Here is a 23,154-nt window from a genome sequence, read left to right as displayed (position 1 = left end):
ATGGTAACTCTCTCTTATCAATAATAGAACATTTTATTAATGTGAATATTAAGCAGGATACAACAATAAGCTATCGGGAGAAATAAACTCTCTTAACCATTACAATACTGCCCAAAACATTTGTTCCCTTGCCACCCGTTGCTTAACCATTTGAATCTGAATCTCTTAAGGGGCATTTGAACTGAATCTCTAGTTCTTTAGTTAACCATTTGAACTGCCTTTTTCCATTGGCATATTTCCATAATCTGCTTTTCTCATTTTGCAATCATTCTATAACCACCTTAGAATCTCCTTTAACAATAGTCTGTTATAGATTCAATTCCTTCCTTAAAGAATCCCCCACTCCAATAGGTCTGGAATACAGTGCAATAACTTCCCCTTCATTATCAAAGTTCAATTTGATAAATCCAGAAGCTGGTGTAGACCAAAGGGGGCTGGTTTTTCTACATGATGACTTACAGAATAAGGTGTACAACCTCCTGGGTTTGTTGTTACTTGTTTTTTTTTTTTTTTTTGATCAATAACTCTGAAAAAAAAATTCATTAATTAAATTGCTTTAGAATACAACAAGAAGTTGCAAAAGAAATAAGCATAAAAGCTGACCCGGGACAGAATTACAAATGTGCCCAAAACATGTATGTTCTTTGAAAAGTTTGCCACTTAAGAAAGATACTTTATGATCCTAAGCAATCCCTTTGGACCCGGTTTGGAAAGTTCAATGAGGCTGTGGTTGCTTTTGCATTAAAGAAGTGTCATTTGGATCATTTAAAGTTCCACAAGAAGATTATCAGGAGACAAACTATTTTGGTAGTATATACAGATGACATTGTTATTACAGGTGAAGATATGCAAGGCATTCCTACATGGTAACTTACATGACAAGGTGTACATGGAGCAACCTACTACGTTTGCTGTTTGGGAAGAGCCTAGGTGCCCATTTGGGAGGGCTTTCACACAGTGGCTTCTGGCTTTGCAAGGTGGGCCCCACATAGACAGCCTAGAAGTTATTTTTGTTGAAAAACCCAGAAAGCCTAGATATGACTTCGTTCAGCCAAAAGATTAGCTTTCCCGTGAATTTTGTTCTAGTAGCTTCTTCAAAATAGTTCAGTCGAAGCAGCTTAATCAAAGCTGAAGCCCTCCCAAAAGGGCCCTGGTAAGGTTTGCCGCTTAAGGAAGGCACTTTATGGTCTTAAACAATACTCTCGGACCTGGTTTGACAGGTTCAATAAGGCTGTGGTTTCTTTTGCGTTAAAGAAGTGTCATTGGATCATTCAGTGCTTTCTAGGAAGATTATCGCAGGACAAATCATTTGGCAGTGCATGTAGACGACATTATTATTACATATGAAGATAAGCAAGGCGTTGAAGAACTGAAGCCCTTTCTCCAATAAAGGTTCCATGCAAAGGAGATACTTCCTAGGATTGAAGTTTACCGATCGTCAACTAAAATTAGCCTACCGCAGCGCAAATATGTTGGGATCTAAACCATGTTTTACACCAATGGATAAGAAGCGGCTTTCAAATTAAGGGGAAATGTGGAAAAAAACTTATATTAAAAAAAAAACAATATTTGTGCAGGGAAATTAAAATTAGGCACTTAAAAGGGGTCCGAGAGACAGAGATTAAAATTCAACACTCATTAAAATCTTGTCATTTTTTCTCGCTGAAAATGCATTGCATACATTTTTACATGGGGCTACAGAATGAAGGTAACCTATCCCCCACCCCCACCCCGGTGGCAGCGGGATTTGACCCCTACAGACAAATAATTATTCAATCCCATCCCGTATATCTTAGAGAATTCTATATTAATTGTTTCGGCAATGTTCACTCTAGTACGTTTGTAGTTTCTTTCAGATACCTGTGACTATAAAAAATGGAAAAGATGACTTACTCGTGGCAAGAATTGCAGGGTGGTGGAGAAATAGAGCCGCTAAATGCCGCCGTTTGAGGCCTGCAGTCACATTCCTCATGGGCAAAGGCTTCTTCAAACAAGTAAAGAGCTCATGAACCAATCTCAGAGCAGGTCGCGTTCGCTTGGCATTCCGGCCATCATCGTATCATTTGAATGAATGGTCTAACAGATGTTCGAAAAAATGCGTCAACTTGAAACAGAGGGAACCGAATCCGAATTGGTGAAAACAATGACAGATTTTGAGCGCAAAGATGAATAACATAAGCCAAAAAAGAGAAAAAGATCAGGAATCAGGACACACGAGTAACCGCCAGGTTGCAGTAGCTTCGCGCCACAAAAGGATGCTGAATTGTCATCTGAATGAATGGTCTAACAGATGTTCGAAAAAATGCGTCAACTTGAAACAGAGGGAACCGAATCCGAATTGGTGAAAACAATGACAGATTTTGAGCGCAAAGATGAATAACATAAGCCAAAAAAGAGAAAAAGGTCAGGAATCAGGACACACGAGTAACCGCCAGGTTGCAGTAGCTTCGCGCAGAGAAAAAGGTCAGGAATCAGGACACACGAGTAACCGCCAGGTTGCAGTAGCTTCGCGCCACAAAAGGATGCTGAATTGCCATTGCGGCCTCCTTTTAAACGAGAAAACCCAAAATGTGGTATGCTTACCGTGAGAGAGTGGAGTCCGGATTTCCTGCATTCGGCATTTCGGCGTGGTGTGCCGGGGTGCACAGTGCACTACAAATCATACGGGCAAATTTCTTAAATCAGCCCTACATAAAGTTTAGTAAATTGATTAAATTTAGTCTTAAATATCCGTGTATTCCCAAGGACCAAAGTATCCTTTTATCGGTATTGAGTCTTTGAGTATCATATCTTTCAAAATGCATAGATAGAAATAAAAGATATAAAAACACTTAGATATATTAAGAAAATGCATTCAAGTTATAAAAGTATATTAATAATATTAAATTAAAAGCTGAGTTATCTATAAATAAGATATAAGCACATGAGAAATGCATATTTCAATAGTTTATATGAAGATAAATATTACAATGGATTCTAGAACACTCAAACATTGTATAAGAATTATCACTCTTTCAATTTTATAATTATAATTTTTTATTTTTACTAATTTTTGGGAATGTTTATTAATTTAATATTTTTATTTAAATAAAAAATATTTTTTAAATAATGAATAAGTTTTCATTTTTAAAATAAATGTTTTTATTTTACACATAATTGTAAAATAAAACAAACAAATCATTTGAGGTAGATAAAATAAATTATATTTAATTTTCAGTTTTTATTAAATTTTTTGGGAAAATTAAATCTTAAATTATTCGTTTCATTTTTTATAATTATATAATTTTCTTTTTTTCATTAATTTTATTGGAAATTTTTATTTATTTAGTATTTTATATAATAACTCCATTTTAAAATAGTAACTATGTTTTCATTTTTAACATATGATTATGTCTAAAATAAAATATATAAATCATCTAAGGTAGATGAAATATATTATTTTTATAACAATCCAAAAGTAGTTAATGTTCAATTTTGTAAAACCAGATACGGATAAGCCTCCATATCAGTGTGTATCAAACCGTATCAAATCGATACAATGTGATACGGCCCAATACAGAAACATATCATGTTGCCACGCACAACTCATGAGATACATATCCACTTATAATGTATCCTATATCAATGATCATGTATATGAATATGATACACTCCATATCGAGAGTATCTATCGATACCTTAATCCTTGAGTACCCTTAAGTTTTTTTACAATTGACGTCGCCCTTAAGCACAACGAAATTTTGAATTTGTCCTATACTATTCTTCAAATATTCAAAATAAAACCTAGGCTTCATCATCGTTTGATATCCAACCTTAGAGAATTTTAGGTATTCCCGTTAAACTATAATTTTTTATAACATTTGTGCATCGTCCTTCGTCTTCCATTGTAGATTGAGGGATTTGTCAATTGCTAATATTGGAAAGTTGGTCTCTGACTCTCAGTGACAGGGGTAGTAACTCAAAGAGATAGAGTTGCCACCCATTTTTTAGAGGGAATGGGCCCTCATTTTTAGATTCAAAAAAACGTTTGCTTGCCTTGATAGGGACTCCGTTCTCTATGGAAAAGGCACACAACCGAGTGATTTTAGGTCCCAAGGATTGGAAGAGGCAAGGTATTAGGCACTCCTCTCTCCAAATTGTTGTAGCAGCCCACTACAAGAGTTATTTAGACTCAATTTCTTTCAAAGAAAATCATAAATGGTTGCAGGAATTTCTTAAATCTAGAGGAACATGCTTTCAACTTCTTCTAAAACCAATTTTGATGTAATGTTATCGGGTCTTAGGTACTGATTTCCCTAAGACCCTCGCCTCTTTGCCTCTATTGTCAATCAAGAAGAAATTACAAACGTTGATTCTCCAATCTTTCAGAACCTCAAGCAACCTAGAGAAACTAAAAAATACTAACCTTTCAAATGTACATTGTCAAAAGTTTTGCAGTAGCTATGGTGAAATAGCATGAAGTTCAAATGGGTCCTTGAGCTAGGGAATGTTTCTGTTTACAACAACTTCCACTTGAAAATGGAGGAGAAGACGAGTTCAGAATCTGAGATTCAGAGTATCTCCGACTTTCGGGTAAACAAGAGGTAGTATATGGGCTAGGAGAAAGCCTTATTCTCTCTTTGTCTCTCTCTTTCTCTTGGGGGCCTCCCTCAGATTCCCTTCTTCTTCCCCCCTTTAAGGTCGAATTAGATCAGTATTTATAGAGAATGGAAAGGGGGTCAAGTATGAATTCGTCCGGTTATAGTGCTTAGGATTCAACTGAGGTTTTTCACACAAATAGACAAAAATTCTTCAAATAAATAAATGCTCAGTCAAACTTTCCTATTTGGTAAAACATTTTCTTTGATATGGGGTGTTTTTCATGGGTTTTGTGTGTCCAATGGGAGCTTGGGGTGTGTCTGTCATGACAGTCTTGTATATGGGGTTATCAGTGGTAGGAAATGTAAATTTGATGAACTTTTAAATGTTATTTTGCCTGTTCATAGTTTCAAGTAGGGATATCTTAGGGTTTTGGCTTTTTGGGGACCATTTAGTTCTATTTCATTGGTCAAAGTGTTCTAATGGGTCAATAATGGGCCTGACATCAGCCATCACCCTTTTAAAGCTTCAAGTTGAGACAGGTGATGTGGCAATTTAATATGGTGCATCGAAATGGTATATTTATAGTTTGACGGTCAAACAAATGAATTTGGTCATGAAATTTGATGTGCTAGGTTTTTTTTTTTGGTCTCTAAACACAGTGGTGATGTCTGATTGGTCAAATAAGGTATGAATGATGGAGATCTAAGGCTAACAAGTTCGGATCAATGAAATTTGCTACAATAAAATATTTGTTTGATGAATGGTCAACCGTAGGAATTTTGGGATGAAATTTGGTGGGTTAACACATTTGGATGTCCTAAATCTAATGGAAGTGATGGATCTTTGATTAGAGGTATAGATTTACTGATTTAGTTCAGATAATGGTCTTAGCTTATGGTTTTTCAATGAATAAAAGGGCCCAAAATGGAATCTTACTTTTTCAACGATCAAATGATGGTGTTTGGTCATGAAATTTCACGTGCTGTGGTTTCTTGGGTCTCCAAACACAGTTCCAAGATCCGATTGGTCATATGAAGTTGTGATGACAGATGGTAAGCTCTAATTAATAAGATTTATTAAAATAGGATTTAGGCTTGATGGGGGTCAAACGGGGGAAATTTGAGCTATAATTTGGTAGCTGGCATGGATTAGGGTGAGGAGTCAAGTGGATGGTTCTGATTTGAGAAAGACATGGTCAATCTTCGTAATCATTCAAAGCCATCATAATGAGATTTTGATGTTTTTGCAGTTGATTATTATAAATGTGTAGTGGGATTCGCTAGTTGATTGCTTCTTAGTGATCTTGAAGTGATGGGTGTGTTGGGTTTGATTTTGGAGGAGTAGGGTTTTGAATATTTTATAGACAAGGGCCATTAGAAAGGGGGTTGGCATGATGAGCGATTGATCTTTGTAGTTTAGTATTGAAAATTGATGTATAACTAAGTTGTAGTTTTCCAAGTATGGGGATGATATCTGATCGAATATTGATCTCAAGGTTCTTATTCGTCCCGTGGATTGTGTCAAATGAGGGTATTTCGGGCTTTGAAAAGTATTAAGTTGATCCGGTTGTGTTTCTAAGCTTTTGGGTACAAAGAAGTAGGGTGAAGGGGTAGAGCAAAAATTGGGACCTAACAATGTACAAGTGATCAGTGGGAGTTAGCATGTGATTAGAGAGAATAAACAAACACCGGCATCAATGTTGCATAAGAACATAACAGCTAAAGATAGATTGTTCCAAAGACTCTTTGAACACCCATGCAAGGGATGTTACAATAATGCAATTGGCATTGGGGGAAGATGTAAAATATAAAGAAATTGGAAGCTTATCCAACTAAAGCTCAAGAGGTGGTACAACGGAGTCTTGAGGCAAGGGCTTGCCATAGGTTGCGTCATCATCGGCTGACACCAAGCCTGATCATTGTCCATAGCACCACAACTATGAATAAAGCACATTATTCATGAATGTGTGCACCAATGAAATGGAAACGAAGAGGTTATAGTTAATTAATTTCCTAAACCATAAGCCAAAAAGGGTACTTTATGAAATTTACCCAAATCATAGTTACATGTTTCACTTCATGACAGCCTCGGCTCACATGTGTGGGTTTTATTAATAAGATCTTTACTTTCCACTTTTTGGAGAGAAAGTTATTAAACATGCATCCTCACCTTGACTCACATGTGTGGGGCCCACATATAATTTCAAGTGGAACCCACATATTAATTTTTCTCTTAAAGGATGAAAGTTAAAACAGGGCCCACTTGTTATTTTTTTCTTCAAAGAGAAAATTTAAAGTGGGACCCACTTATAATTTCAAGTGGGACCCACCTATTATTTTTCTAAAAATAATATTTTTATTAATTAATTATACATTAAATATTTTTTATTTCATTCAACGGGACCCACTTGTAATTTTTTCAGTTTTTTGGGTTTAACACTGTCATGTCAGCATTTCCATATATATATATATATATATATATATATATATATATATATATATATATATATATATGTATATATATGTATGTATATAAACAATGAAGTTTAGAAATTTTCTCCCTTTTTGGAATTTTTTAAAATTTTTAATCCATGTCATTTTCAAAACTACAATTAGAAACTCTACTTTCCCAAAAAAGATTCATATATATATATATATATATACTACGAGGTGCTTCGCGCATACAATGAGGTGCTTCGCGCATATATATTCGTACTCGCCATTGACCTAGTTCACCACCAATTGGGAGTTGCTGCATACTACGAGGTGCTTCGCGCCAATTTCTTTTGCTAAATTAAGGTCGTTATCAGCGCCTCATACTCCGCTTCAATATTCGATGCTTCGAATCCAAATCGGAGAGTGTACTCCAGCTTCACCTCGCTCAGTCCGTATAGTATTAGTCCAACACCGCTTCCTCGCTGATTAGATGAGCCGTCAACATGGAGGATCTAGGGCTCCTAGTCCCAGGTCGGCGCTTCTTTTACCGGGTCCGACGCCGCATTGGTTAACACCTTCGACATGCTAACTGGCTCAACCACTTCAGGGGCCAGCGTGCTGAACGTGCATTGTCATGAATCCACTAAGACTTGGGCTTTACTAGATGTCATACTCGTTCAGCTCGATGGCCCACTTTGTCAATCTTCTTGATACCTCGGGCATCAATAGAACGTGCCTCAAGGGTTTGTTGGTGAGGACGATGATCGTGTGGGCTTGAAAGTACGGGTGCAATTTTTTAGACGTTGTTAATAGCGCATACGCCAGCTTTTCAATGTTAGGATACCTAGTCTCTGCGGCCTGCAAAACCATACTTACATAGTAGACGAGCCATTGAACATAGCCTACTTCTCTAATTAGTATCGAGTTGACTACCTCGTCCCTCGCGGAGAGGTATAACTTCAGCTCGTCTCCCTCCTCAGGTTGGGTCAGAACCAATGCGGTACTTAAGTATTTCTTTAGCTCGTCAAACGCGAGCTAGCATTCTTCGGTCCACACAAAGTCTTTTTTCTTTTTAATTGCTTTAAAGAAGGGTAGGCACAGACCCACCGATTTAGACATAAACCGGTTTAGCGCTACTACCCGGCTAGTTAGCTTTTGAACTTCCTTTATCTTTTGATAATGTCTCATATCTAATATGGCTTTTATTTTATCCGGGTTGGCCTCGATGCAACGTTGGTTCACTATGTAGCGGACAAATTTGTCTGACGTGACCCCAAAGACACACTTGTTCGGGTTGAGCTTCATGATAAATGTTCTTAAAATTTGGAAAATACGGTTTAAATCATCCAACAAAGAATTTGAAAATTGTGTCTTCACGACCATGTCATCAATGTAACATTCTACTTTATTTCCAATCAAAGGTTCAAACACTTTACTTACAAGTCACTGGAAAGTGGCTCCAACGTTTTTTAATCAAAAGGGCATTACTTTATACCAGTACAACCCTAGTTCGGTTACAAAAGTGGTCTTGTCTTGGCCAGCTATGTCCATCCTAATTTGGTTGTAACGGAGTAAGCGTCCATGAAGCTCAGCAAGTTGCGCCTACCAGGTGGTCTATTCTAGGGAGTGGGAACCAGTCCTTCGAGCAAGCTCTATTGAGGTCGATGTAGTCAATGCACATGTTAAAATAATATGTAATAGTTTTAAATAAACAAAACTCAAATAACAACAAAATTTAAATATTTTATAAATTATTTAAATATTTCTCACAACTATAATTTAAATAGTTAAAATAAAAAAACTATCTAATAAATAATTTTATATTTTTACAAAATATATCTCGAAATTATGTACTAACAATTTAAATTCTATTTTTCATGATCATCAATTTAAATGTTTTTTAAATATTTAATAATATGTAATAACTTTAAATAAATAAAAATCAAATAACAATAAATTTTAAATATTTTATAGATAATTTAAATATTTAAAAAACTAGATATTTATCAAACTAAATTTTAAATAGTAAAAATGACGAAATTATGTAACAAATTTTAAAAACTTATTAACAACAGAAAATAATTAAAAAATAAAATTAAAATTAATAATAAATTTAATATATTACAAAATTAACAATGAAATTAGATAATAATAGTATAAATTATGATTTAATGGATAATTAAATTCCATAAATAACTAATATTATAAGTGGTGTTTTAGTAAAATTTTAGTAACTATTTTATGGATAATTAAAATTTTAACATAACTATATTTTAAAAAGTTAAAATAACGAAATTATGCAATAAAATAAGAAAGTTTTATAATAAAAAATAATATTAAATTAATAATAAATTGATATTTTTAAAAAGTTCATAATTAAATTATGTAAAAATAGTAAACCAATAAAATATTTAATAAAAACACAAGCAATAATTATAATAGATTTAATAATATTCATATTATTAATAGTTTTATATTATTACAAAATTTATCATGAAATTTTGTACTAACAATATAAATTAAGATTTTTCAGATTATTCAAATTAAATATTATTCAGTTAATAGAAATTTAACAATATAAAAATAAAATATTATTTCAATATTTCAATAAGTAAATATCTTGAATAATAAAATACTAAAAATAGCTAAATACTTACAAAGAAAAACATTTAATTATTTAAATATTTCAATAACTAAATATCTTAAATTCAAATCATGAGTATTTTTAAATATTTTATATACTACTGTAATATTTATATAATGAAATATTTTAACATAACTATATTTTAAATAGTTAAAATAACGAAATTATGTAATAAATTAAAAAAATAAAAATATAATATAATATTCAAATTATTAAGAATTTAAAATTTTTACAAGATTTATCTATCTATCCATCTACATATATATATATATTAAAACAAAGCGGTCAAGAAATTTTCCCCTTTTTTTGAATTTTTTGTTTTTTTATTCCATGTCATTTTTTAAAAAACCAATGAGATGCACTTTTCCAATAACCTAAACAATCTCTTCTCCAAAAATTTATCCTCAACTACCTCCCCCACTTTCTCTATAATTATCTCTAATTCCTATTTATCTTCTAAATTATCTCTATTTCATATTTATCACCACAATTATCTATAATTTAGTAGAGAATTTCTCTTATAAATTATATCTAATTCCTATTTATCCTCTCCCTAATTTTTTATCTATATCTATCTAACGAAAGTTTGGATTAAAAAATTTAAGAATTATTTAAATATTCTAACAAAATTATATAATAATTTTAAAATATTTATTAAAAACACAAAAAATAAATTTATATTATTAAAAAATATATCACAAAATTATGTACTAACAATTTAAATTATATTTTTTTGGATTATCAATCGAAATGTTTTTCAAATATTTAATAAAATGTAATAACTCTAAACAAATAAAACTTAAATAACAAAAAAATTAAATATTTTATAGATTATTTATATAATTAAATAACTAGATTTTAAACAGTTAAAATAACGAAATTATAAATCAATAATAATTTAATATATTACAAAATTAATAATTTAAATATGTAATAATAGTATAAATTATGACTTTATGGATAATTAAATTACATAAATAACTATTATTTTAAAATTCAAATATTTTACATATTATTTAAGTATTTAAATAACTTGGTATCTTAAATAACAAAATATTTAACATAACTAGATTTTAAATAGTTAAAATAAAGAAATTATGTAATAAATTTAGAAAAATATGAAAAGTAAAAAAAATTATAACATAATATTGAAATTATTAATAATATAATATTTTTACATCATATTTTAAATAACTAATTTCACTTATATCAAGTAATAATTCGAGAAAATAACTTTCAAAAAAATGAATATTTATTAATAATAATTTTAAACTCTTAATCTATATTTATTATATAATTATATATACTAAAATTAATATTTATTGTATTTCAGTAATTATATATTGTTTTTGTGATAAATGTATTTTCAATGGTTATGTATAAATTTATTTTGTTTTGTTATTTAATAGAAAACTTTCAATAATTATTGGAGATTAAACTACTATTAGTAAAATTTTTAAATTTAATTTATTGTGTTTATTGTATTTTTTTATAACTTATTGATTAATATTTATTAGAGATTAAACAATTAAATGAAATTATACTATTTATTAACTAAGTTAAAATATTTTAGTACTTATTGTATTTTTGTAATTATTATATTTTTTCATTATCAATATATTTTCAATAATTATGTATTTTTGCTATAAATTTTCAATAATTATTGGAGATTAAACTATTGTTGTTTATGAGAAATGAAGCTATTGATTTAATTGAAATTGTGTGTTCATGAGTTGGTTCGGTTTGGTCGTAAGCTATTTGACAACCAAACTGACCTGGTTAGGTTGGGGAGTTGGTCATCTAAAATCAATTGACCTTTTGTGAAAACTGACTCACTCAAATTGTATCGGTTTGGGTCAATTTTTTGGTTTGGTTAGTCAGTTCTAAAAAATTAAACTTAAAACAATAAATTTAATTTTAAAAATTATAGTGCAATTATTAAAAAATTAGATTTGTGATATAAAACATTTTAGACTAAGAAATATGGGAAATTTCCCACTTTCCCATATTAAAAATTATATTTAAAATATAAAATATTAATATATATCCATGGTTATGCCGCTTGATTTTGGTTGGTTTACAAATGGCCAAAGTGAAATTGATCAAACTTGGTCGAATGGGGAAATTTTTTAACCAAAGCTGAACTAAAATACTAGAAAACCAACCAACTCGGGTCGAGTTGATCAGGTTGGTCGGTTTCATCAGTTTGACGAACAAACCTAATTGAAATTAATTATTAATATTATTTTTGTATTATAAAAAAATTATTAAAAGTAGTATATATTATTAATTATTTAAAAAATTAAAAATATAAAACAATTGTATACTCTTATGAATTCACATCTACACCCCACAACGTCCCATAGCATATTCATGTCGTTTATTGGGGATGTCTCCAGATGATGACAACATTGGTTTTGGTACTATCATCGGGAGATGTTCCCAATAGACAGCGGAGATGTGTTGTAGGACGTTGTGGGGTGCAGATGTGAACTATACTCTTATGTGTTTCTATTAGGGTCGTTTACTAAAACACAACTTATAGTTTTGCATATTTACTTAAACATATCTTATAATTTTCATTTTACTAAAACATCCCACATATTTTACAACGTATTTACTGATTGTGTGCGATCTGGATGCTCCTAGCTGGAGGGCAGTTCGGATGCCGGTTGAACTGCAAGTGAAAGGATCAAAGAACCCGGGGTGTCTAACCCAATGAGGTTGCACTAATGCTTAAGTTAGTACATAGAGGTGAATTGTGAGTTGGAAATCAGTAATCTTGAGAGCTAGAATGCACTTAATTGCGCGTACCAAGGTACAAAGGGTTGATGCCTTTATATAGCTTAGTTGCTGCCTTGAGCCTCAAGAAACCTCTTTGAGATCTTCGGACTGAGCAGGAGGAGTCCATTCTGCTTCAAAAGGTGACCAATGTGCTAGCTGATAAGGCTTATCGTGTCTGCCCGATTCAAGCGGGACAAAGATAAGGCCTACGGTTGCGTGACACAATCCAAGACAGATCGGAGGCAGTTGGTAGGCTTCTAGAATCTACTATGTGTCATCTTTGGCATATTTGGTCATTCGAGGTTACCAGACCTAGGTGTTATCCGAGGTGACTGGGACACCCGAGGTGACTTAATTTGCTGAGGTGGCCAGTGGTGCTGAATCATCATCTAGTCAATAGGTCACGTCGACGTTTCCTCTATTTATCAGGTCATGCCAAATCACCCCTCATCAATTGCCCCCCACTCCTCGTGCTAGGGGTTCTGACCTGGTACAGGGAGTTCATGGCGAGATGAAGTGGATTTGGCCTTGGTTACCTTTAGGTTTAATGGTTGATATGGTGATTTGACCTCAATGACCCTCCCAGCTCGACTACGAAGCCAGATCGCATATTGGGAACGTGGAGACGTTACGCGGATTATTTAACCCCACGGACGTCAAAATGCACGCTCAACCGACTTCAATCTCGGGAGGCGTGCAGTCAGTTTCCCAAGGAACCATCAGATCGTGTTGATCTTGACCGTCCAAGATCGGTTACAGTGGCTATAAATATGGGCGTTGGGGTCCTCATTTTCTTTGCCGTAAATCATGCATTCGTGGTTTGAGCTCGCACGTCTGCTTCCAGGCCAATGTCATCTGTCCTTGTCCTCGAAATCGCCTCCTCCTCTCCCTGGTTTAGGTAAGCCACCTTCGTTTCTCGTTTGTTTTCCTTCAGTTGCGATGCTGAGTATTAGCATTGGTAGCTTACTAGATGTCAGTAATGAGCCAACTGGGGCCAAGGTGGACTCCTCAGGCCAGATGGTAGAGTCTGGTCCTGCCGAGGTGGGCACTTCGGTACATGGCTCTGAACCCAGCCCATCCGAGGTGGAATCCCAATCAAATGAGCGAGAGGACTCCGAAAAGGATGCCTCGATCTCCCGTGGTTCTCAGAAACCGGGGCCAAATCGCTTTGGTCCTTCTGTGATGACTGCGGAGAGACTTCAAACTCTAGCCGAGTACTACAAGTTTCCCTAGGACCATGGCTGTAGTATTCCCTTAGAAAGGCATCCCTGGGATCATGATTCTGACGAGGTCGTTGTATTCGAAGAGCAGCTGACAGCTGGGCTGCACTTCCCACTCCACCGATTCATCGTAGAGATCCTCAAGTTTTTTAACATCACCGTAGGTCAGTTACAACTAAACTCAGTTCGCTCCATAGTAGGTACCATTTCCCTGTTTCATCACTTCGGTAGACCTTTAACCATGGACACTTTTAGTTCGATTTGTTCTGTCAACAGAAATTCTGCTAGTCTCCCTTCTTGTGAGTACCATAGTTACTACTTGACTCCCCGTTTGGGATACAAGATCTTGCACAGTTACCCCAACAAGGTCCCACCCTAGAAGAGGCGCTATTTCGTTGTTTCCGTGGCTAGGGGTGGCCGTTTCTGACACATTGGAGAACAACCATCAGTGACCCCGACATTAAGCTAGATGAGGACATGAAGAAACAAACTCATGCCTAGGCAAAGCTCAGGTTGGAGTTGGACATTTTCTTGACCGATGAGAAGTTGGTTAGTGCGGGGCTGAGTCTAGGTGGGTCTCCACTTCGGTTCCACACACTTAGGCCTTTTCTTATAGTTTTTCTGCTAAATTTGTGTTGAACTTATAGGTACCATGGCGTATATCCTAGTCTTCAAACTTTTCTCTGATATGAAGAAGAAGAAGAAGAAGAAGAAGAAGAAGAAGAAGGTATCTTGCGCCGAGAAGGAGAGAAGACACCCCTGTGATCAACCTGGTTGAGGATGACTAGGGAACCAAGTTGCGAGCTCGTCCGACCCAAGGTTACTACTTCCAACGCAATTCCTGAGGAGGGCCAGAACATCTTTGACGCTCGAATTGCCACTCTCAAGAGCAAGGAGGTTGTCTTTCCTGCTAAGATCTCCAAGTACGATGGGATGCCGCACTCCAAGCTTGCTGCCACGGCGTGGGGTCATTTGATGGTGGTATGTTTCTGAATTCACTTATTTGTTCTTTGTGTTTTTCTTTGTCTTACTAATCGGCACCTCTTTGGTAGACGAACTCGATGATTCACTCGCTAGTTGAGTAGTCTGATTGGTAGATGGAGCTATTGCAAGTCTCCGATTCGAAGGCGGAGATTTTGACAACTCCCTGCTCTCATGCTAGATGTACTCTTTCAAATACCCATGGTGGATTTGTTCTTCAATCCTGTCGCGGAGGTTCTGGCATTTCTCAGTGTTGTTCCCGACATCACGATGAAAGTGATAATAGACATTCGGATTCCTGGTTACCGAATCTCCCTACAGCCTGGGTGGCCACTTGACGTAGGTAGAATCCTTGATTGCCATCATATCTTGCTTTGTTTTACATTGAGGGGGTGTAGGATGTCCTTTCAATAGGAGGGGTCCTAGATCGCCAACCTGACCTAGATCCCCGAGATGGTGACTTACTTCTCTTACGAGGAGACCTGCTTCTCCTTGGTGACTTGCTCTTCTTCCGCCGATGCTTGTTGCTATTGGCCCATTCGTCTTCTCTCTTCCTCTTCTCTCCTTGCTGGATTTCTGCCTTTGAGCCGAGGGCTTCTTCTATGCTCATGAGCTTTTCAGCATGGTCAAGGAACTTCTTGATCGTCTTCGGTTGATTTACCCCAAGGTACCATGCGAACTTAGTGTGCTTAACTCCTTTCTACGCCGCAGTGAGGCGCACGACTGGATCATGGTTGGGTATCTACAAACACTCCTCGTTGAAGCGCCTTATGTAACTTTTAATCGACTCATTGTCCCTCTGGACCATGTTCAGAGCTCGCTGCAGATTTTGGGCACTTCTTACTAGTGACAAAGTGGGCAGTAAACATGTTGGCAAATTGGGCCCAACTCTTGATCAAACCAGGTGCTATATTCATGTACCACTGTCTAGCTAACCCTCTGAAGGTGGTGGAAAAGGCCACGCACATGTTCACCTCATCTGCTCCAGCGAGGTGCATTTGAGACTGGAATGCATCAACGTGGTCGTTGGGATCGAAATTTTCATCATAGGTCTCTAGTGTGGGTATGTTGAAATCTTTCAGCCTCGGGGCCGCAAGGATCTCTGGCGCCGGGGGGAAGGGCCAACTCACCAATATAGAAGCCAACTGTGTAGCTACCGAGCTCACTTACACCTTAACTCTGCTCGGTCCCAGTGACTAGTTGATCTTTGGCGGTGGGCTGTTCTTAGCGGATAGCCGGCGTGTTTTGCGATGCCGGTATTATCTGCACCTCAATTCTTCACTGCTTCCATGTTGATATAGTTGACCTCGGTATTATCTGCACCTCAATTCTAGTTCGTTCTCGTTCTAGAACATTGTCGCAAGGTGGTAGTGGGTACCTACCTCCCACATCTTCTTGGTCACAAACTTGGTGCTGACTGCTATGAGGGGCAAAGTGTTCTTGTCGCATGCCCGCACCTCTTTCCCATAGCTGACGGTCACTAACTTGTGGATCGCGATTCTCATACCGCGAGTGCAGTTGTTGATTGGTCCTTGTTTGACGACTGACTTCAGGTCATTCCTTTTGGTTTCTTTCCCCTTGAGAAGGTGTGGGTGTGTGCTGACCTTCAATCCTATCTCGAGTTTCTCGAGGAGTCCAACCTCGGGGAGGAGTTGGGACCCAAGGGTTCTCTACACCTCAATGGGGAAATTGACGCACATCCTACTGCTGATTTAGGACATGGTACTGGTTCTGGTTCTGGTTCTGCTACTGATTTTGGTGTTGATGCTGGTCCGGTTGCAGCGGCGGAAACTATTGTTGGTACTACTTATAAAAGTAATATTGCTGGAACTATTTCAGCTAATGTATCTGTTGCATCTGTAGTTGCATGCTGTGGACACTTCGAACTACCTCGTCGAACTATTGATGCCCGATTACAGGGAGGACCACAAAAGGTTTCGGCACGGAGAATGTGGTGCTTACCTGAGGCAGCGGGGCTTTCAACGGTTGGGTACGGTACTGGGTTTGCTGAGTCAGTACGGTATGGATCCCTAAGACAGTGATGGGGATCGTGAATTGGCCGATGCAGACTGTGGGGAACTCCTAATTAGCTGTAGTCTGTTCTTGTACCCCGAAAATAGTCATGTCAGCGCTTTTTCCAATGTTGCTTGAAGAAGCCATTAAGTAAAAAAATGGTGGGGTAGAAAACATAGCTTTTCGGCCGTTTCCCATAGACAATGCCGATTGATTGTGCGTGATCTGGATGCTCCAAGCTGGAGGGCAGCTCGGATGTCGATGCTCAACTGGTTGGTCAAACTACAAGTTTAAGGATCAGAGAACCCGGGGTGGCTACTCCGGCGAGATCTTTGGACTGAGTAGGAGGAGTCCATTCCGCTTCGGAAAGTGACCAACGTGTTAGCAGATGAGGCTTATCGTGTCCGCCCAATTCCGGGGGGACAAGGATAAGGCCTACGATTGTGCGGCATAATCCCGAACGGTTCAGAGGTAGTGGGTGGGATTCTAGAATCTGCTACGTGTCATCTTCAACAGATTTGGTCATTCGAGGTTCCCAGACCCCGATGCCATCCGAGGTGACTTAATTTGCCGAGGTGGCTGGAGGTGTTGAATCATCATCTAGTTGGCAAGTCGCATCCACGTGTCCTCTGCTTATTAGGTCGGGCCAAATACCCCTCATCATTTACTTAATCAACCTTTCATTAAGGGGCGTTTGTTTTGCCATTAGGCCCATGATTTTTTATTCCAAAAATACCCTTAACACTTTTTTGTACATAAAACAAAATTGACCAAATATAGCTAATAGGGTGGTTGTTCGAGTCTTAATAAGGGCAAAAATGGTATTTTCATTTTCATTTTCTTTTTGATTAAATTTATTTAAATGAGCATTAGGGTCAATGGGAGATTGATAAAATCCATTGCAAATTATAAGTGGTGTTTTAGTAAAATGCTAACTATATGGTGGATTCTAGTAAATCTATTAAACTATAAGGATATTTTAATAAATGACCCTTTCTATTATTTAGCTTTCACTTAATAAATCCCGTGCATCGCACCCACTAGTCTATCTATCTACCTATCTATCTATCATTTTCCATTATCATCGCACCCACTTTCTCTTTTTTTTTTTGGATTTTTTATTTTTTTATTCCATGTCATTTTTCAAACAACCAATGAGATGCACTTTCCCAATAATCTAAATAATCTCTTCCCCTAAAATTTCTCCTAAACTACTTCCCCCAAAATTATCTCTAATTCATTTTTATCTTCTAAATTATATCTAATTCCTATTTATCTTCTAAATTATCTCTGATCCCTATATATCTCCAAAATTATCTCTAATTTACTGGAGAGTTTCACCTAAATTATCTTTAATTCCTATTTATCCTCTCTCCTATTTTTTATCTATATCTATCTAAAGAATTTGGATTAAAAAATATAAGATTTATTAAAATATCGTAACAAAATTATATAATAACTTTAAAATACTTATTAAAGACATAAAAAAATATATGGCGAAATTATGTACTAAGAATTTACATTTTGTTTTACCAGATTACTAATTTACCTGTTTTACAAATATTTAGTAATATGTAATAGCTTAAAATAAATAAAATTAAAATAACAAAAAAGTTTAAATATTCTATATATTAATTAAATAATTAAATAATTAAATAATTATCATAACTAGATTTTAAATAAATAAAATAACGAAATTATGTAATAAATGAGATTTTGAATTTTCAAATAATATCATTATTTAAAATAATGATATTATTTAGTTGATTTTGTAAAATAACCATGTAAATATTTATCATAAATATTTCTGTAAAATAAATAAATGTTATTTCAATAAAATAACGAAATATTTATGTGATAATTATCGTAAATAGATTTCAAATTTTTTATATTTTTTATTCCATATCATTTTTGAAATAACCAATGATATGCACATTCCCAATAATCTAAATAATCTCTTCTCCTAAAATTTATCCTAAACTACCCCCCCCCCCACCCACAATCCCTCACTTTCTCCAAAATTATCTCTAATTTAGTAGAGAGTTTCCCTCATAAATTATCTCTAATTGCTATTTATCATCTCCCCTACTTTTTATCTATATCTATGTAAATAATGTTTTGATTAAAAAATTAAGAATTATTTAAATATTATAACAAAATTATATAATACTTTCAAATATTTATTGAAAACACAAAAATTAATTTTATATTTGTACAAAATATATCACAAAATTATGTACTAACAATTTAAATCATGTTTATTATGGATTATCAATTTAAAGTTTTTCAAATTATTAATAATATATAATATTTTTAAATAAATAAAACTAAAATTAAAAAAAATAAATATTTCATAGATTATTTAAATAACTAAATATTTATCATAACTAGATTTTAAATAGTTAAAATAACGAAATTAAGTAATAAAGTTAAAAAATATCTACAAAGTAGAAAAACAATTATAACATAATATTGAAATTAATAATAATTTAGTATACTATAAAGTTATAATGAATTTATGTAAAAATAGTATAAATTATGATTTTATGGATAATTAAGTTCAATAAATAGTTAATATTTTTAAATTTGAATATGTAATAAATTATGTAATATTTAACAAAACTAGATTTCAAATAGTTAAAATAAATAAATTATGTAATAAATTTAAAAATTTTAAAAAGTAGAAAAATAATTATTACATAATATTGAAATTAATAATAGTTGCACTTATATCAAGTAATAATTCCAGAAAATAACTTTCAAAAAAATTAATATTTATTAATAATAATTTCAAACTCTTAATATGTATTTATTATATAACAATATATACTAAAATTCATATTTGTTGTATTTCAGTAATTATTTATTATTTTTCGTGATCAATGTATTTTCAATGACTATTTTTAAATTTATTTGGTTTTGTTATTTAATAGAAAACTTTCAATTATTATTGGAGATTAAAGTATTATTAATGAAAATTTTAAATTTAATTTATTGTATGTATTGTGTTTTTGTTATAACTTATTGATTAATATTTATAAGAGATTATACTATTTATTGATTAAGATAATATATTTTTAGTGCTTATTGAATTTTTGTAATTATTATTTTTAGCATTATCAATATATTTTCAATAATTATGTATTTTTGTTATGAATTTTCAATAATTATTGGAGATTAAATTGTTGTTATTTATCGGAGATGAGACTACTAATTTAGCTGAAATTTTGAGTGTTCATGAGTTGGTTTGGTTTGGTTGTAGGCTACTTGGCCAACCAAATTGACTTGGTCAGGTTGGGGAGTTGGTCAGCTGAAACCAAGTGACCTTTTTGTGAAAACCGACCCACAAAAGTTGTATCGTTTGTGTCAATTTTTGATTTGGTCAGTCGGTTCAAATGATTTAAACTTTAAATTAAATTAAAATTTAAAAATTATAGTATAATTCTTAAAAAGTAAATTTAAAAATTAGATTTATGATATAAAATATTTTAGACTAAGAAACATGGGAAATTTCCCACTTTTTCATATTAAAACTTATATTTAAAATATAAAATATTAATATCTATTCGTGGTTAGGTCGTTCAATTTTGGTCGATTTACAAATGGCCAAAGTGAAATTGATCTAACTTGGTCAAATTGGGAAAGTTTGAACCAAAGCCGAACTAAAATATTAGAAAATTGATGAACTCGGGTCAAATATAAATTATTATTATTTTTGTCTTTTAAAAAATTTATTAAAAGCAGTGTATGGAATATAAATTATTATAATTTATTTAAAAAGTTGAAAATATAAAACAATTGTAAATATTATGAGCTCACATCTGCGCCGACAACGTCCCATGACATATCCCAATCGTTTATTGGGAGCATCTCCTGATGATGGCATAATTGATTTTGGTACTATCATTGAGAGATGTTCCCAATACATGGTGGAGATGTGCTGTGGGAAGTTGTGAGGTGCATATGTGAACTTTACTCTTATGTGTTTCTATTATGGTCATTTAGTAGAGCACACCTTAAAATTTTACACATTTACTTAAACCGAACTTATAATTTTCATTTTGCTAAAACATTCCATATATTTTACAACTTATTTACTTAATCAGCCTTTCATTAAGGAGTGTTTGTTTTGCCATTAGGTCCATGTTTTTTTATTCCATAAATACTCTTAACACCATTTTTTGTACATAAAACAAAATTGACCAAATATAGGCAATTGAGTGGTTGCCCATGTAATATTAAAGGCGAAAATGGTATTTTAATTTTTTCTATTAAATTTATTTAAATGAGCATTAGGGTCAACACTATCATTTTCCAGTGTCACCTAATGGAAGATTGATTAAATTCATTACAAACTATACGAAATTATGTAATAAATTTAAAAAAATTCTTCAAATTAGAAAAATAATTATTACATAATATTGAAATCTAGAATAATTTAATATGTTACAAAATTAATAATGAAATTAAGTAATAATAGTATAAATTATGATTTTATGGATAATTAAATTCAATAAATAATTAAGAATTTTAATATAAATATTTTCCATATTACTTAAGTATTGAAATAAACTAGATTTTAAATTCAATAAGCTAGATTTTAAATTGTTAAAATAAAGAAATTATGTTATAAATTTAAAAATTATGAAAAGTAGATAAATAATTATAATATAATATTGAAAATAATAATAATTTATTATTTTTACATAATATTATAAATAACTAATTTCACTTATATCCAGTAATAATTCGATAAAACAACTTTCAAAAAAATTCATAAATCACGTGCATCGCATGAGTCCCAGCTAGTATATAATAAAACAAGGAAGTCTATAAATTATCTCTGATTTTTGAAGTTTTTATTTTTTTTAATTCCACGTCATTTTTGAAACAACCAATGAGATTATGCACTTTCCCAATAACCTAAATAATCTCTTCTTCTAAAATTTCTCCTAAACTTCATCCCCCGCTTTCTCCAAAATTATCTCTAATTCCTATTTATCTTCTAAATTATCTCTAATTCCTATTTATCTTCAATATTTTCTCTAATTGAGTAGAGATTTTCTTCATAATTTATCTCTAATTCCTATTTCAAAAATTTAAGAATTATTTAAATATTCTAACAAAATTATATAATAACTTTAAAATATTTATTAAAAGCACAAAATATAATTTTATATTTTTATAAAATATATCACGAAATTATGCACTGACAATTTAAACTATGTTTTCTCGGATTATCAATTTAAATGTTTTTCAAATATTTAATAATATGTAATAGCTCTCACTAAATAAAATTCAAATAATAAAAAAATTAATATTTTATAGATCATTTAAATATTTAATAACTTAATATTTATCATAAATAGATTTTAAATAGTTAAATTACGAAATTATGTAAAAATTTAAAAAAATTCTCAAAGTAAAAGTAAATATAACATAATATTGAAATTAATAATAGTTTATATATTACAAAGTTAATTATGAAATTAGCTAATAATAGTATCAATTATGATTTAATGAATAATTAAATTCAATAAGTAATTAATATTTTAAAGATTAAATAGTTTACATATTATTTAAGTATTTAAATAACTAAATAATTTAAACAAAAATATTTAACATAACTTGATTTTAAATAGTTAAAATAAAGAAATTATGTAATAAATTAAAAAAAGATCTAAAAAGTGAAAAAATAATTATAACATAATATTGAAATTAATAATAATTTAATATTTTTATATAATATTGTAAATAAATAATTTCACTTATATCAAGTAATAATTCGAGAAAATGAGTTTCAGAAAAATAATGTTTATTAATAATTATTTTAAACTCTTCTTCTGTATTTATTATATAATTATATACTAAAATTAATATTTATTGTATTTTAGTAATTTTTATTGTCTTTGTGATAAATGTTTTTCAATTATTATGTGTAAATTTATTTTGTTTTGTTATTTAACAAAAAACGTTGAATTGTTATTGGAGATTAAACTACTATTATTGAAAATTTTAAATTTAATTTATTGTACTTGTTGTATTTATCAAGGTTTTCAAAACCGACCTGGAGAATGAACCATTTAGGGATTCGATTCTCGGGTCGAATAGTCGGCCTATTCGAAAAAAAAAATGGTCGAAACCGTTGAAAGGTTAGAATGGTTCAACTGCCTGAGTTAGTGGTTTGCTGACTAAATCAACGTTTTTTTTTTCAAATATCCGGTTTTGGGGAAAAACGAAACCAGTCACCTGACAGGTTCTCGCTTTTTCCGGTCCGACCGTCTGGTCTGGTCTGGTTTTGAAAACCATGGTATTTATTCTATTTTTGTCATATAACTTATTGATTAATATTTATTTGAGATTAAACTATTATTTGAAATTATATTAATCATTGACTAATATAATTTTAGTACTTTTGTAATTATTATATTATTTTTATTATCAATATATTTTCAATAACTACGTATTTTTGCTATAAATTTTGAATAATTATTGG

The 23,154-nt window shown here is 32.4% G+C and overlaps 1 protein-coding gene and 1 long non-coding RNA gene across 4 annotated transcripts in view; one reads left to right on the top strand and one right to left on the bottom strand.

Moving 5' to 3' along the window:
* LOC148844115 (Protein kinase superfamily protein) overlaps nt 1-2,027 on the bottom strand; it is a 68,186-nt gene extending 66,159 nt beyond the window's left edge. For all 3 annotated transcript variants that reach the window (XM_088956616.1, XM_088956618.1, XM_088956617.1), the window contains exon 1: nt 1,894-2,027. In XM_088956616.1, the coding sequence (XP_088812742.1) occupies nt 1,894-1,972 (79 nt within the window). In that variant the 5' untranslated portion in view covers nt 1,973-2,027. The remainder of the gene's footprint in view (nt 1-1,893) is intronic.
* A 108-nt stretch (nt 2,028-2,135) lies between these two features.
* Nucleotides 2,136-2,646, top strand: LOC148844114 (uncharacterized). Its single transcript, XR_016102837.1, has 2 exons — nt 2,136-2,435; nt 2,496-2,646. It is a non-coding gene; the product is annotated as an uncharacterized LOC148844114 (long non-coding RNA).
* The last annotated feature ends 20,508 nt before the right edge of the window (nt 2,647-23,154 follow it).

This window comes from Nelumbo lutea, chromosome 8, assembly GCF_056320005.1.
Source record: "Nelumbo lutea isolate HS-2025 chromosome 8, American lotus-T2T, whole genome shotgun sequence".
In the NCBI taxonomy this organism is placed as follows: Eukaryota; Viridiplantae; Streptophyta; class Magnoliopsida; order Proteales; family Nelumbonaceae; genus Nelumbo; species Nelumbo lutea.
Note: the sequence above shows the minus strand (reverse complement) of the source record. Positions and strands in the feature narration are given on the sequence as shown.